Below are 17,313 nucleotides of genomic sequence, written 5' to 3' on the forward strand. Positions count from 1 at the left end.
ATTTTCATTATTTTAAACATCTCAACCATATTCTAAACTCGGGGGAATACATGCCCAATTTATACAACTTGTCCTCATAATTTAACCCTTTAAGCCCTGGGAAAATGGTGAATTGATCCTGAAATGTGATAAATCGCAGAAAGAACTTGCATTTATATTAGTGCATTTTGTAATCTCAGGACATCCCAAAGTGCTTTACAGCCAGTGGATTAGTCAATGTTGTAACATAGGGAGACGCAGACACCAATTTCCACACATCAAGATACTAGAAACTGCTGTTGATTGAAGGATAAATGTTTTGGGTTTGTTGTGTTTTCATCTTTCTTTCTTTTTACAGTCCTGGACTTTGGATAGCTCTCTCAGTGAAGAGAATAGAGCAGCTATTGAGAAGATGTTGCAGGAGGAAGAGTATCCTTTTTATTGGTGGCGTTATTGTACAGATTCATTATCACTGGAGTCAGATGCCGTTATGTTAGCTGATAATTTTCCTTTGATACAATACAGCTTCTCCATCACTCCAATTTCAAAATTTGTCTTTCTCGACTTTCAAACTTTGTCTTCCTCTGCTTTGCCTTTGTACCTAATGACTCGTGATCCTAAATAATTTCAGCCACCGTCTAAATTCCCTCTTCCCCAGTTTCCCATTCTTCTGTCCTCACTTAATTTCACCCTGCACGTCAACTCTGCATTTCCATGACCACCCTCCTGACCTCACTATTAGATGTGATCTTGGCATCTCTAAGGTCTGTGCCATTGTTACTAGTTACTTCTGAGCACTTCCACATCTCTCTTGCTTCCAAAACCCTTTTTCTGCCCCACCCCACTACCATCACGCTGCTCTGTTGGGAAAAACTATCTGCTAACCCCTCTCCAGCTCTCAACTCCCTCTTTTTTGGCCCTCCATCCACTAAGGTGCTGCTATCTCCTTTCATCTCTCAGCAGCTTGACACTGCTTCTTACACCATCACCAACCAAGTTGGTTTCCTGTACAAAACCTGAGAGCCACAGGCTTGAGTGCAGATGGTGCATTAATGCCCAAACTGGCATTAGAAGATCTGGAAGATCATGAGAAAAATGGTCTCTCCCTCTGTAGCCAAATCATCATTTTACTCTAAATTATTTTTTGTAAGCAAGGGTAATCCCAAACTCTATTCCTGCATTACAGATTATCTCCTTCAAGTTCCCAAAGTTCTCACAGTATTTACTCCTGCAAGTTGTTCCACATATTGGCCCTGCTATGAAATGATGAGGTAATGAAGCTGGAGGCAAGTGGAATTTATTTCCAGGACAAATAGCCACAGTATATTGAGAAACAGGGTTCATGTTTCAGGTCAATTTTGAAAGGTCATTGGCCTGAAACATTAACTATCTCTCTCTACAGATACTACCTGACCTGCTGAGTATTTCCAGCATTTTCTGTTTTTATTTCAGATTTCCCATATCTGCAGTATTTTGCTTTTGTCTTCAGTATATTGGTTGGTTTGTCAACTGGCTTCCTGCCTCTTGTTATATCTTCTAAAGAACAATTTGACAATCATGGTCTTATTTTCTGTTTTCTTTATCCTTATCGGTTTTCTCCCTCCTTTTTCTGAAGAGGTTGACTCCTTTCTCGCAGTACCGTTCCATGGACACTATTGTCCACCAGTACTTCACTCAAGTGATTATTCTTGATGTGTAAGTCTGGACAGTGAGTATTCTCAGGCAATTTCACCATTAGGGGCATTGTAGCCAGGTTCAATCCTGTGCACCCATATTTCCAACAGGAATTTCTGGATAGCATTCTAAGGTTGAGCACCCTGGTTAACTTACTCCTGCCTAACCCAAGAGCATCAAGACTAATTTATCACCTCTAGTTGGTTCTAGTTGGAATCAGCTATCTCAGCGCAGACTGTAACTCTCTTTTTTGACTATATTTGTCCCTTAACCATTTGATAGGTACTACCTAACAGGGAAAAAACATCCACAAAGCAGCTGGTCTGATCACCAAGAGAGAGAGAAAATACCTGTGAAAAGGTGAATTGACATGTATGGAGATTCATTTGTTAATATTTAAGGCATATAATGTATTACTTTATAAGTGAACCTTATTCAAACAAAACCTGTCTTTTTTAATCTGTTTAATAAAATGTAATAACACCAGAAAATGTATTTGAATTAATAGACATAGGGAGTGAAAATATCTATGTTCAAGACCAGTTAAAATGAAATGAGGAGTTCCCTGTTGAATCAGTGCTTTTATTCAATGAAAAGTTGAGGCACATCAACCAAGAAAATTCCAAGTTTATTCTCTCTACTGTGATAGGTTAGCTGTTCTCAGATGGGTGTGGGGGGCTATAGAATTGCTGTAGTGCTCCATGATACAGAGGGGAAAACCAGTCGAGTTTTGTTCATGATAACCTTTTCTGCTTAGAAGTATGTACTTCTGGATATTGGGTAGGGACAGGATTGAGTGTGGTTATGAAGCCATCTGCAGTCAAATTGCACAGACTCATATTAACTGTTGAGGTTTATACTTGAATAATGGCCATTGGGGTGAGGTAGTGGAAAGTATCCAGCACCAGTTAAGTCAGCGCCTTTAGGCAAGATGGTCAGGGAAGAAAGCTGAGTGGGCATCTTACCAACAACTTGGATTTATATAGCACCTTTAACATAAAAGGTCCTAAGGTGCTTCACAGCAGCATTATTAAACAAAATATGACACCGAGCCACAAAAGGAGATGTTAGGTCAGATGACCAAAAGCTTGGTCAAAGAAGTAGGTTTTAAGGAGTGTCGTATAAAGGAGGACAGTGAGGTGGAGATGTGTAGGGAGGGTATTCCAGAGCTTGGGACCTGGTAACTGAAGGCACTTCCACCAATGGTGGAGCAATTAAAATCAGGGATGCACAAAAGGGCAGAATTAGAGGAGCGCAGATATCTAGGAGGGTTGTGGAGCTGGAGGAGATTACAGAGATAAGGAGGGGCGAGGCCATAGAAGGATTTGAAAACATGGAGGAAAATTTTAAAATCAAGGCGTTGCACGACCGGGAGCCAACGGAGGTCAGCAAGCACAGGGGTCATAGGGGAACGGGACAGGGTGCAAAGTAAGACACAGGCAACAGAGGTTTGGATGACCTCAAGTTTACAAAGAGTAGAATGTGGGAGGCCAGCAAAGAGTGCTTTGGAATAGTCAAGTCTCGAAGTAATGAAGGTGTGAATGAGGGTTTCAGCAGTAGATGAGCTGAGACGGGGTGAAGTCAGGTGATGTTACGGGAAATAGGCGATCTTAGTGACGGCACGAGTATGAGGTCAGAAGCTCATTTCAGGGCCAAATATGACACCAAGGTTGCGAACAGACTGGCTTAACCTCAGACTGTTACCAGGGCGAGGGATGGGGTTGGTAGCCAGGGAATGGAGTTTGGACCAGGGACCGAAAACAGTGTCCTTAAAATGTGAAATCCAGAACCTGTTGTATTATTTTTCAGGTGTTTGTGTGGATAGGTAGAGTATTACTATTGTAGGAAGTAGTTTGTACAAGTTCACATGATACGTTAAATCCTTGCTTTGTAGTGTGTGTGAAACTATTCGATTGTTTCTTTACATATTAAGGGGAGAAAGATACAATTTTGCATTTTTATTTAAGTTGGCACAATCTGCATTTTTTTCTTTTGTCTTTGTCTGGTTGTGTTCCCATGGCAGATACTACTGGGCCTTTACCAGTGCTGCTTTAAATATGGCTGCTAAAAGTTGCACAAGAGAAGTCCAGTGTTTGACTTTCTGACTTTCCCTGTGTACAAGCCACTTCCAAATTGCAGTTAGTGCCATGCTAATGCCACCACCTTCTGAGGGATGAGTCTTAATGCTGCAGTGGCAACACCAAAGTAAAGTTGGAGCACTTCACTAAGGCTTTTAGCCAGGATGATCCCATTAAAAAGAAACATTTTGCTTTGGTATTGATGCTGTCAGAACTTGGCTGCACTAGAGCAGTGTAAAATTAGCTATGGAAATTGTTTAGTCTCTTTGATGTTGTTACGAATGAGGCGGGAGGAGTGCACTGTTTTTTCTAGTTCTACTTCTCCACAGGCCACAACATACATTTAAATGTTTACCCAGTTACCGATACAGTCAATCATAGACTCTATTTTTTAATCGCAGAATAAAATACATCAACCAGGTTTCTATAATAAACAACAAAATTGTCCGTTTATTATAAAACAAGACGGAATCAGTATCGAAACAAAGCTTTAACACAGAGTGAAATATGAAAGTCCCCTTTTACATTAGCCCCTCTCACATGTGCGCACACACACAAGCGCATATAGGTTAACCAAAAAGGAGATTTTCTTTTTAGAGCTCTGTTACCAAAAAAAAGCTAAAAAAGAATACTTTGGCCAAATACGTGCTAGTTCTTAAAGAAAAAAGAGAAGATATGGAAAGATGTCAGTTGTCCCTTTTTTGGTTTGGTGTCCCAAATACGTGTAGACGGCTATCACCGGGATCTTTCTCTGGAGCAATTTGTTCAGGCGGCGTCGATTTATCCGGCAGGTTTTTCCAGCATCTCAGGAGAAATGCGGCAACCGAGGTTTCAGGCAGGCCTTTCAGGAGGAATGCATCATCAATTTCTCTCTTTCTTACACTCGCATCTAAGAGCTTCTCAAAGAGATGGAAAAACTGGCAGGGTTTTCAAAGAGATGGAGCAGGGTGAGCTGGGGGGACTGCTCCCCTGGCTGGAATTTAAAACTCCAACTGACTGTCCAAAGCGAAACCAAAACAATATCTCAAAAGTCAAGCCTCCTGACACCTATAAATCATGATCTGTCACTTCTCTGTAAACATCTGTCCCAAGTCAGAAAGCCCCTGCTGTGTAATTATCTGAAGTTAGGTGACTTCCAGTAAGGGTTGTTTACAAACCAGGTCCAAAATACCTTACAATGACCTCTTTTTAAAAAAAAACACAAAGTACAGCATCTATGGGATCCTTTTTTCAATTTTAAAACACAAGTCTTCAATTTAACAATAAATGGAAGTACTTTCGTAACAATGTTTCCTCACAGAGAAATGACATAGATTGGAAACTTTGCAGTGCAATGGATTGTGAGCACAATCATGTTGCATTGCTCAGTGCATTTAGTCTCAAGTGCAATATGCCATCATGTCAACTTACTGTAGAGAGAAATCTGAATATATACATCAATATATTGCCCCCGCCTCATCCCAAGGTGGGCTAATTATTTCTTTGTCTGAGTTGGTTTTAGTTCAGCAAGCCATTGCATAGAACTCTTCTGAATTTGACCTACTGTTCACGCAAATTTAATACTTGGGCACTAACTATGGTTGAAAAATCTATTCATCAACAAGCCTGGGACAACGTACTTGTAGTTTTGAGTTTTCAAGTAACCCAAATGTATGTATCTATCCCTCTACCATTGCTTATTTTTTATTCCAAGCTTTCTTGCTGCAACAATTGTAGTTTTGCTGCAAACAGAGATGTTGTCGAAGCTTTTCGTCTTGCACTAATCAGGGCAATCATAAGAATAACCAATGTAAGGGAAAACAACAACTTATGCTGCATGATGAGAGTGCTGGTTGGTTGGCAAGTGAACTCTGATCGGTAGAGGCGCTGCTATGGCAAATGCACCAGTTTACGGTGACTGACAGTTAACTGCCAAGCTTTGTTTAATATTTAAACCAGGCAGCTTAACTCTGATTGGTCAAGGCATTGTCCTGAGGAATGAACCAGTGAATGGCTGTCACTAATTTTGTTCAGCTGAAACAGGTGCAATGTTTCTACATATTTTTTCTGTCTGCAAAGAACAGGGCCCTGTGTATTAATATATGTAGCTTCCAATACACGCAAATGCACCACACTGCGAGTCCTACTGACAAACTTAAATTGGTTATCAGCGTAATTCTTAGCACGCTGTGGATTATTTAGCAAATGTTGTCCAATCGCAAAATCACATCTAATGTTGGACACTGTATTTTGAGTTTTGCAAGCACGGGCTGATTGGGTACGGCCCGTACCTTGCCCGTTGTGAACAGCAGAAGGGACACGTTGCTTGATACGATCCACCGGTCTTTGGGACGTACGACCTATATACCTAGCATCACACTGGCATTGAAATTCATATATCATATTACTCATTCGTGTGATAGGTAGGACGTCTTTTTGGCTTGACGGCAGCTTCCTGTTAGTGGCAAACGCCACATGTGTTGCTACTGCATAGTAGCAGCGTGAAATAGCTAGCTTTACCTGTTGCAAAATTTGAGCAAAATTGTCATTGCACCTGTTTCAGCTGAACAAAATAAGTGACAGCCATTCACTGGTTCATTCCTCAGGGCAATGCTTTGACCAATCAGAGTCAAGCTGCCTGGATTAAATTTTACACAAAGCTTGGCAGTTAACTGTCCGTCACTGTAAACTGGTGCATTCACTATGGCAACGCCTCTACCAATCAGAGTTCACTTGTCAACCAATCAGCACTCTCTGCTCATGCAGTACAAATTGTTGTTTTCCCTTGCATTGGTTATTCTTGCGATTGTCCTGATGAGTGCAAGATGAAAAGCTTCAACAGCATGTCTCTATCTTCAGCAATAATCAAGTTGTGTACGACTAAATGACTAATTGTAGTTTTATACTATTCTCCCCTACTTCATTAGCTCACTAGTAATCTATATGTCAAAGATGCATTTTGTGTGCCTGTAAATCATTTGGTTAGTACTCGCTGTTGCTTCTTGTAATTGAACATTTTCTTCTAAGTTAAAATTGTTCTGTTACTTGTATAAGCAGCAGAATGTTAGGCTCACTGTGCACTGGAACGTTTATTAAAAAATCAATCTTTGGATGTAGGCAACAACCTCTCATATGGGCAACATCTTCTATAAAGGTCAGTGTTTAATTAAAAAGGGAAATCATTACAACTTCAACTGATACATGTCAGTGAGTGGCTAAAGGTGAGTACTTACTGGCAACCTTGCCATCAAGGGACTGTCACCAGTCAAAAATTCAGTAGCTGATGGTACAGTTCCACAATGGGGGCTGCTTACTTGCTGACCAGCCATATATAAATCTCTCTTTTTGACTGAGATCTGTATGACATGCTACTAGTGAGAGGAGGAAAACAGCGATTTCACCAGTTAGATTAGTGAGCTACTTAAATATTTATTTCTTACCTCCACCAACCTTATATGGATGTGTACTTCATTTTAAAACTCTTCAGGAGTGTTTGTTTATCTATGCAAAAGTATCATTCTACTTCATACCCATATAAAATCGACTCAAAAAAAATCACTTTACTGGAAACTTTAAAACTCATACAACTGAGATTAGCATAGGGACAGTAACGTAAAAAAAAATGTTGTGAAAGTTAAATCCTGTGAAATTGCAGCATCAGTGGATATTTTGAATTTTGTTCTTGTGGGGTAAAATACTTTAGTTAGTTTAGGAGAAACGTTTGGCTAGGCTGCACAATGACAGGTCATCAACGTTTGTGTGCTAAATCAGAGTGGCTGATGTAGACCCTTTGAGTTCCTGATCTCACCCATGCGACCCTTAAAAGGTGCTAAATGGAGGCCAACTAGTTCTGCAGAACAAGACTAAGACATTTAGTACTGCTTTCACCCATCTCATTGTAGCTGGTTTCAGAGCTTGCAGTAAGGGAGGAGAAGGCCTATTAAATTATCAGCAGTTAAATGATGGATTTTGATGTAAAAACATGCTAACATTTCATTAGGAAAAAACACCAATTGCAACTGAAATTTTGATTGGTTACAGAAATAATAAATGCTCTACTTAATTGTTAAGCTAATAATTTACTACTTTGTTTTCTTGTTGCAAATACTGTTTATTTTCTTGCCTGTACGCATTGACTTTTTTTCCTGTTTTTACACAGTATTCGTCAGAGGAAAGCTGTGAAAGGCAGGTATGTATGGTTTGCTCTAATTAATGTATTTATTTAAAAGCTCTGTTCTATCCAAGGCAATTGTCTTATATCTGCTTACATATCTTGTGAAATTTGTTCATTTATATATCTATTCTTTTAATGAGAAATTTTCTTCTATTGTGCAAAATTCTGGGTGCCACACTTTAGGAAGGATGAGAGGGCTTTGGAGAGAGTACAGAAGAGATCTACTAGAATGACTGCAAGGATGAGGGATTACAGTCACCAGATAGACTAGAGAAGCTGGGGTTGTTCTCCCGAGAGCAAAGACGGCTAAGAGGAAATTTGATAGAGATGTTTAAAATCATGAAGGGTTTAGATAAAATACAGAAACGCTGTTTCCAGTAACTGAAGGATCGATAACCAGAGAGGACAGATGAAAGGTAACTGGCAAAAGAACCAGAGGCAACAAGGAAAAACTTTTTTATGCAACAAGTGGTTAGGATTTGGAATGTACTGCCTGATAGGACGATGGATACATGTTCAATAGTAGCCTTCAAAAAGAAACTGGATAAATACTTGAAGGAGAAAAATTACAGGGATATGGGGAAAGAGCGGGGAAGTGGGACTAACTGAATTGCTCTTTGAAAGAGCTAGTGCAAACTTGATGGACCGAATCGCCACCTCCTGTGCTGTACTATTCTGTGATTCTAAATTGGTAATTCTCAAGTCCTTGCCCTATAAATGTTAAATGAGTGCAAGTATTTCACTGATATGTTCGTCTAGTCTAAATCAGATTATTGTAAATACAACTTGATCTCCCATAGCACTATACATGAGGAATTAAGAACAACTGTTGTTTTAAGGAGAAACCAGGTCCATGTCTGGGGATAAGTGGGCATGAGGACACAGATGTAATTCAGTCCTCAATTAAAAGATTGTGCATTCTGTGGATGTATGAATTCACAGTGGGAAATTTGACAGAAAATGCAAGCAGATGTCAATTTTTTTTTTATTTGTAGTCAATCACCTATGGCATTGCACACCTGAAGTCAAGACCAAATGTAGATTTTAGGGGAAGTGGTCTTAAAAGTAGAGTGCATAGATGTAATTCAATCTCCCTTTTAAAGTCACATGTTATACTTTTAATTTCATTATAATTTTCCATACCCACATTTATAATGCAAACTGTCTATGTAAACTTGTCACGTTGCCATTATACCTTTCTGCCAGTGATGATGCTTCAGTGGGAGGGGGCGTTTGGGGGGAGGAGAAGTGAGAGGGATGGAGCAGCAGGTGGGGAGGAATGGTTAGAGGAGCAGAGAAGGGGAGGATACAATGGTTGAACTTATAGTTCATAAAGGAAGATGTGAAGGGGGAGTAATCTTAATTTTCACCTCTTTGGCATAATTTCTTCCCCTTTCCTCTTCTCTCCATCTCTTCGTTCTCCCCACCTCTTCCCCTCTCTGTCTTATCCCTCCCTTCTCTCCTCCATGTCATCCTTTCCTCTCAACTACCTCTACTTCCTCCTCCTGTTTCCCCTTTTCCCTTCCTCTTACCCATCTCCCTTTTCCCTGTAGGATGTATGTATGTTTAGCATTTGAACTGGCCACGTGCATAACTGCAATTTTTGTTAATACTGGCCTGATCCCCCCAGCACATCTAGTTCTGCTTGTATCAGTTCAGAATCCTGTCCTGTCCTAACTCTCACATGTATCTTGGTATCATCTACAAACTTGTGGAATGTTCCCCAAAAGCCTACACCTAGATTGTTAATTAAAATGGTATATAGTTCTAACATCAATCCCTGTGAGACACCACTGGTAACCAATCCCCAAGCAGATCTATTTACAACTACAGTCTGTCTATAGGTTTTCAGCCAATTCTCAATCCACTGTACCAAATGACCACTAATTCCACAGGATCCTAGTTGGAAAGAAGCCTCTTATTAAAAGCTTCCTGAAAGTCCAGGTAGGCAATATTGCTCATCCACTAACCTGGTGATTTATTCCAAAAAAAAAATCCAATCAGGTTAGTAAGATGCAGCATTCTTTTCTGGAAGCCAAGTTGGGTTTCTCAGGCCTTTTCTGTCTAAATGGTCATATAGTACATCCCTAATGATTCCCTTGAACATCTTGCCCATTACTGACAAGTCAATGGACCTTTTGTTACCCAGTCTCCCCTTTTAAAAATATTACCACCTTGTGTGACCATGTGTTTTAAAGTTATTAGTAGGTGGGAACTAATTGAAGTAGTCAACCTAATGCAAATAATGAAAGGATCAGTTTCTTTCCTGAGCTGAAGAAAATCCTTCCATCCAGCCACAGACTGTCTCATCAGCTTTTCCATGAGCATGTACATAGTGATACTTATACTTTTAGCTATAGCGGATATAATGGACATTATTTGCATTGTTTTAACTCTATTGCTATTAGTGCCACGCCAGAGGCTTGAGTAAAAATTCCAGACTGACACTCAATTTGCAGTACTGAGGGAGTGCATCAATGTCGGATGAAATGATAAACCGAGGCCCCTTCTGCACGGTCAGGCGGACATAAAAAAAAGTCCCCGGCACTATTTCGAAGAAGAGCAGGAGAGTTATCCTGGTGTCTTAGCCAATGTTTATCCCTCAATCAACATCACTAAAACAGATGATCTGGTCATTATCACACTTTTGTGGGAGCTTGCTGTGCCCAAATTGGCTGCTGCATTTCTTACATTATAACAGTGACTACACTTCAAAAGTACTTCATTCGCTGTGAAGTGCTTTGGGATGTCCTGCGATCATGACAGATGCTATATGAATGCAAGTTTTGTCTCTTTTAAGAAGTGTAACAGTAGTACTCCAATAAGGGAAGGAACACTTGGTTTCATCAGTCTCTTCGGCTTACTTTTTAGTTCTGCTTAAAATGGCAACATTGTCTTCCAGTAAAAATAAAACAATCCTTGCACATCACTTGACAGATTTGTGAACACAGAAAAGCAATCCATGGTGCACTGATGCCACAGTCACTGATCGCTTCTGTGCCACTGAATTAACATTATTTAGAAACAGTGAAGGGTTGCAGTAATTCCAAACAGAACAGATCAACATCCGCTGCTCTGCATATTTACCATTGGTGTTCAATTTGGCAAACTTTCAGTAGAGCTTTCAGGATGGCCTATTCCCCATTGCTTCAGGGTGATAGCTAATTTAGGATATTTGATGTAACATACACAATATTGGACACTCGACAACTCAATACTCATTGACCTTAATCTGACCCAATCCCCACATTATAACCATCACTGAAGCTGTTATCAGATTTGTGCCAAACAAATGCAGCAAAATCAGACCTGATTCTACTCATGTACATCAGTAACAAGAAAGTCAGAAAAATGAGCCTCCTGTAATGTCGAGTCCTGTTGATTTACTACTAAACAAAACACGAAAACAAAATATGATTCCTATTTTACTGCATTTTCAGAGAATTGGCTTCAGTTTCAAGTATTAGCTTCTTTTAAATTTTTACAACCTGAAAATTAAAATTAAGGAAACCACTGACTTTAAATCTGCTCTTTATCTCACCATGAAGTCGGTTTTAAAAAAGTGAACATATGGGTAGGAAAGAGGCAACATTAAATATCTATTAAGTTAAATGGCACCCAATTGTTCTGCGTATTAAAATTTTAAGCCACATTTGGCTTTTTTGTATGAGCTGGGGGCAGTAGACTAAACCTGAGTTGTTTACATTTTTGAACCATTACTAGGAAAATATAAACATCATGCTCACTGTATTAATTATATATAAGAAACACCTAACCTGAATGTAATACTACTGCACAGTTTGTGGAAAGCAACCAAGCCGTTTATACCATCTCATGGTCTTGAAAGTGTAATTGTATTTTACATCAATAAATCACCAAAGTACTTAGTATTTGAAAGATACAAAAACTTGAACTAATCAGCAATAGTTTATAATTTTCTCAAAATTCAAACACTATTAACCATGCTATAATTTGATTTTTAATTTATGAATTACTACTGCATTGGATGAAACTAAAACAAATGCTTGATTAAATTGGCAGGAATTATTCATTTTTTTTCTCTTAGCAATTTTGTATTAGAATAATTTGAAAGAGGATTTATCTTAATTCCTCATAAACAGTGGAATTAATTCGCCTTGATAACATGGATTATCTGTACAGCATTAAAGTATAATTTTATTTTGCAACATGTTTTCTATTTATCTATGTTCATAAAAATATAACTGTATAAAAATACTTTAATGGCTGCAGAACAGCCAACCGACAGGGACAAAAGTAGTAGGCCTAAAATGGTTGGCTGCTGGCCAGCGGGGTCAGGGAATAGCAGTGCAGTGCAAACATGAAGCAGTAGCAATGGAGGCCAATGGAAGGAGGCAGCAGGCCAAAACCGGCTGGCTGCTTTAAAAGTTGAGAATGGGTTTGGGCGGTTAACAGTTGAGAACAGGCCTGAAGCTTTAATGGGCAGGGGGGATGAAGCAGACTGGATTCCTTGGGGGTCTAGGAAGCTAGAGGAGACACAGAGCAGGGCAGTGACAGGAGACACATTATCCTCGGAGACACAGCATGGGGCACTGACAAGGAGGCTGCTGTTGCCATAAAAGAGCAGGGGAGAGGAAACCCTGCAATTCAACTGTAAAACATTTAATTTATGTATGAACTTTTGTAAACTTTAAATTCTGTTTTTTTTAAAACATCGACTTGTCTGAGCAGAAAAGTCACTCAAAATAAAACGGTGGTGGAAATTTTGGGAAAAGTTCACAAATTTGCATGGCCAATGGTCAGATTATCTAGTTATATTGTGATAAGGTTCCATGTGTGAGTTCTATATTTAGTATGAACAAAGGAAATTATATAGGGAAAAGGTTGACAGCATACGAACATACAAATTGGGTGCAGAAGTAGGCCATTTGGCCCCTTGAGCCTGCTCTGCCATTCAAATAAGATCATGATCTGTTTGCGCCTCGAATTCCACACTCCCATCTACTCCCGAAAACCTTTTGATTCCCTTATCTCCACTTTAAAAGTATTCAATGACCCTCCCTCCACCACCTTCTGAGGCAGAGAGTTCCAAAGTCGCACAACCCTCAGAGAAAAGATTTCTCATCTTAGTTTAGTTTAGAGATACAGCACTGAAACAGGCCCTTCGGCCCACCGAGTCTGTGCCGACCATCAACCACCCATTTATACTAATTCGACACTAATCCCATATTCCTACCACATCCCCACCTGTCCCTATATAATTCCCTACCACCTACCTATACTAGGGGCAATTTATAATTGCCAATTAACCTATCAACCTGCAAGTCTTTGGCATGTGGGAGGAAACCGGAGCACCCGGAGGAAACCCACGCAGACACGGGGAGAACTTACAAACTCCACGCAGGCAGTACCCAGAATTGAACCCAGGTCGCTGGAGCTGTGAGGCTGCGGTGCTAACCACTGTGCCTAAAAGGGCAACCCCTAATTTTAAAACCGTGCCCCCTAGTTCTGGACTCTCACCCACAAGAGGAAGCATCCTTTCCACATCCACCTTGTCAAGACCGTTCAGGATCTTATAAACTTCAATCAAGTCTCCTCTCACTCTTCTAAACTCCAGTGAAAACAAGCCCAGTCCAATTCTTCCTCATAAGACAACCTGCTCATATCAGGTATCAATCTCGTAAGCCTCCTCTAAACCACCTCCAATGCATTTACATCCTTCCTTAAATAAGGAGACCAAAACTGTACACAGTATTCGAGATGTGGTCTCACCAATGCCCTGTATAACTGAAGCATAACATCCTTACTTTTATTTTCAACTCCTCTCATAATAAAGGATAGCATTCTATTAGCCTTTTTAATGATAAAAGCAAAATACTGCAGGTGTTGGAAATCTGAAATAAAAACAGAAAGTGCTGGAAATACTCAGCAGGTCAAGCATCATCTGTGGAGAGAGAAGCAGAGTTAACATTTATGGTCGGTGACCTTTCATCAGAACTGGCAATGATTAGAAAAGAACTAGGTTTTAAGCAAGTGAAGTTGGGGGGTGAGGGTCAGGTTGGTGGGGAAGAGAACAAAAGGGAAGGTGTGTGATAGTGCAGAGGGCAGGAAAGATTAAATAACAAAGCTGTCCTGGGACAAAGGCAAAGAGTATGTTAATGCTTGTGGTGAAAGACAAAGCATTAGTCCAGAGAGAGTGTTAATAGCAGAATAATGAGCAGTTCTGTCTACAAGAAAAACAGGCACATGGTTAAAAAAGAAAATAAAAAAATATAAAGATATAAAAAAAGGACAGTCACGCTCTGAAATTATTGAACTCGGTGTTCAGTTCACTGGGCTGTAGAGTGCCTAATCGAAAGATCAGGTGCTGCTCCTCCGGCTTGTATTGATGTTCACTGGAACACTGGAGACACACTCGGCAAACTCTGCTCATTATTCCGCTATTAACACTCTGGACTAATACTTTGTCTTTCACCACAAGCATTAGCACACTCTTTGCCTTTGTCCCAGGACAGCTTTGTTATTTAATCTCTCCTGCCCTCTGCCCTATCACACATCTTGCCTTTTGTTCTCTTCCCCAGCAACCACCGCCCCCACCCCCCACTTGTGTAAAACCTATTTCTTTTCTAACCTTTGCCAGTTCTGATGAAAGGTCACAGACCTGAAACGTTAACTCTGCTTCTCTCTCCACAGATGCTGCGTGACCTGCTGAGTATTTCCAGCACTTCCTGATTTCATTTCAACCTTCTTTATGACTTGCTGTACCTGCATACGAACCTTTTGTGACTCATGCAGCAGAACACCTAGATCCCTCTGCACCTTGGAATTCTGCAGTCTTTCACCGTTTAAGTAATACTCTGTTTTTTTTATTCTTCCTGCCAAAGTGAACAACTTCACATTTTCCCACATTATACTCCATCTGCCAGATTTTTGCCCACACACTCCATCTATCTATATCAGTCTGCAACCTCCTTCTGTCCTCTTCACAACATACTTTCCTACTTATCTTTATGTCATCTGCAAATTTAGCTACCAAGCCATCACTCCCCTCATCTAAATCATTGATATAAATTGTAGAAAGTTGAGGCCCCAGCACAGACCCCTGTGGACTCCACTTGTCACATCCTACCAATCAGAAAAGGACCCATTTATGCATACTCTCTGTTTTCTGCCATCCAGCCAATTTTTTATCCATGCTAATATGTTACCCCCTGCACCACGAGCTCCTACTTTACTCAACAACCTTTTATGTGGCACCTTGCCAAATGCCTTGTGGAAATCCAAGTAGAGTACATCAACGGGCTCCCCTTTATCCACAGCACATGTTACTCCTTCAAAGAATTCCAATAAATTGATTAAACATGATTTCTTTTTCACAAAACCATGCTGACTATTCCCGGTTAGCTTGAGTTTTTCTAAGTGCCCAGCTATAGCCTCCTTAATGATAGATTCTAACACCTTCCCCACGACAGACGTTAAGCTAACTGGCCTATAGTTATTTGCTTTATACCTTACCTGCCACCCCTCTTGAATAGAGGGGTTATATTTCCTACTTTCCAGAATCCAGTGAATTTTGAAAAATTAACACCAGTGCATCTACTACCTCATGAAAAATGTGACAATGAGATGTCAAGTACTTCAGAAGTACTGCATTAGATTTGTAACCTGTTTTACATAGATTTATGAAACTGCTTTCATGCTGTCTTATTAGGTTGTTTAGTAGTGTCTAATTAGTATAGCTGCATACTTCAGAACCCTTTAAATTTCTTTATTACTGTGAATGCAATAATATTTATTTCAACTAGATTTGAAATATACCATATTTAGTGTTTGTTTTAACAGTATGGAGATAGTGGAAAATCTGTTAACTCAAAGTAGTAATTCACAGCATATGAAACAATGTTTTAAGGCAGAATTTAAAAAAAAAAATTTAAATTAGAATTGAGGAGCAGATAAGAATGAGAGATTGATTGGATGGGCATTAGAAATATAATTGTTCATTTTTATATTATCTGTCAACCCCAAAGAAGGTTCACATATGATTTCTATGTTCCTATAGAAGGAGCAGTATTTTAGTTTACTGATTGCAAGATTCTCAAGAACAGAATTATTTACAATTTTAAAAATTTGCTTCAGCATGCTACAAAGAATGGCATATTACATTTTTTAACCAAAGATACCTAATTAAAACCTCTTTTTGTAGTAATGAAAACAATTTGTTTCTTAATGTGCATAAAACTGAATTTAGTTCATGCCATAGCTTCAATTTTCACCCTAGGACTCCTGGAACAACAAGCAATTCTTGGCCAGCACGATGGACACCACAGGAGAAAAACCTTTTTGAGCAAGGACTGGTAAGAGATTGAAGGAACAATTCATCAAAATGGTTGTTTTACCCCAGAAAGCTTATGTTGAAGGGTTATGGTGGAGCCGATCTTTACTCAGTCTTGCATTTATTTTTCAAGGTAAAAAGATTACAAACATGCAGCTGCTCACTCAAACCTTCACCAGTTTGTGTCTCCTGATATAGACTCAAGTAAGACCATAATTAACACCCTCCACCTGCATATGATTAAACACAATTAACAATGCCTCTTAACCAGGCTTGATTCTGGTCTGTTTTGAGTTAGCTGACCTCCAGGGCAGCAACTGTGTCAGGTCCTACTACAGACATCAGTGATTCCAGAATTAGGAGCAGAAATTTCAACCAGGGTCTTGCTCATGATCGCAATCCAGTAACTCTTGGTGACAAGTACATGTGTGTGGACCTTGGGTGAGGATATGATTTGGCTTGGTTGTGATTCTCTATATGGTTTAATAACCTAACACTCACTGTCCAGGCATATATATTAGGAATTGGCAGTGTACTGGAGGGCTGTCAGCATCAGTGAAACCATATTAGCAAGTATCAGTGATTTTTGAAGAGTAGAGAAAATTGGCCAAAAAAAGTTCATTTTCCAATATTTGTATGACAAGATGTTTGTTGTAGCCCAACATCTGCAAAATAAATTCTGTATTATATTGCATGCTGCATGTAATATCTATATTTTGCTTGTGTTGTAAGGAAAGTGTAGGAGTTGGTAAAGAGAGAGTGGCACTAGGATTAACAATGTAAAAATTAAGTCAATAGATTTTTTTTGCGAATAACTGAAAACATGGGTGCAACAGCAGGCAATCATTCTGTCCTTGGGGTTGAAACCATCAAGTTTGACTGAATGAAAATCTCCTCTCTCCATCAGATAAAAAAAATCCTGCTTGAAAACCTTGAGTCAGTTCAGAGTAGCGGCGGCTTAATGTCGTGTCGCTACACTTTCCCTCGCCACTGTTCCATGCAGGCTCTGGAGAAATCTGGGTGGCAGAAAGTTAGGCATGTCATTGTAGGATTCACAGGTGAGACAAAGCCTGATAGGGACCGCAACGTGAATGCTCCTTCTGTGGCCCCCTTATGAG

At 39.7% G+C, this 17,313-nt stretch overlaps 1 protein-coding gene across 1 annotated transcript in view; it reads left to right on the top strand.

The window, feature by feature from the left end:
• The window catches only part of mysm1 (Myb-like, SWIRM and MPN domains 1), a 141,721-nt gene that overhangs the window by 12,290 nt on the left and 112,118 nt on the right, over positions 1-17,313 (top strand). Inside the window, exons 3-6 of the mRNA XM_068037219.1 lie at positions 338-408; positions 1,936-2,013; positions 7,870-7,899; positions 16,142-16,217. Of these exons, the coding sequence (XP_067893320.1) occupies positions 338-408; positions 1,936-2,013; positions 7,870-7,899; positions 16,142-16,217 (255 nt within the window). The remainder of the gene's footprint in view (positions 1-337; positions 409-1,935; positions 2,014-7,869; positions 7,900-16,141; positions 16,218-17,313) is intronic.

The sequence above is a fragment of the Heterodontus francisci genome, chromosome 8, assembly GCF_036365525.1.
Source record: "Heterodontus francisci isolate sHetFra1 chromosome 8, sHetFra1.hap1, whole genome shotgun sequence".
Lineage (NCBI taxonomy): Eukaryota > Metazoa > Chordata > Chondrichthyes > Heterodontiformes > Heterodontidae > Heterodontus > Heterodontus francisci.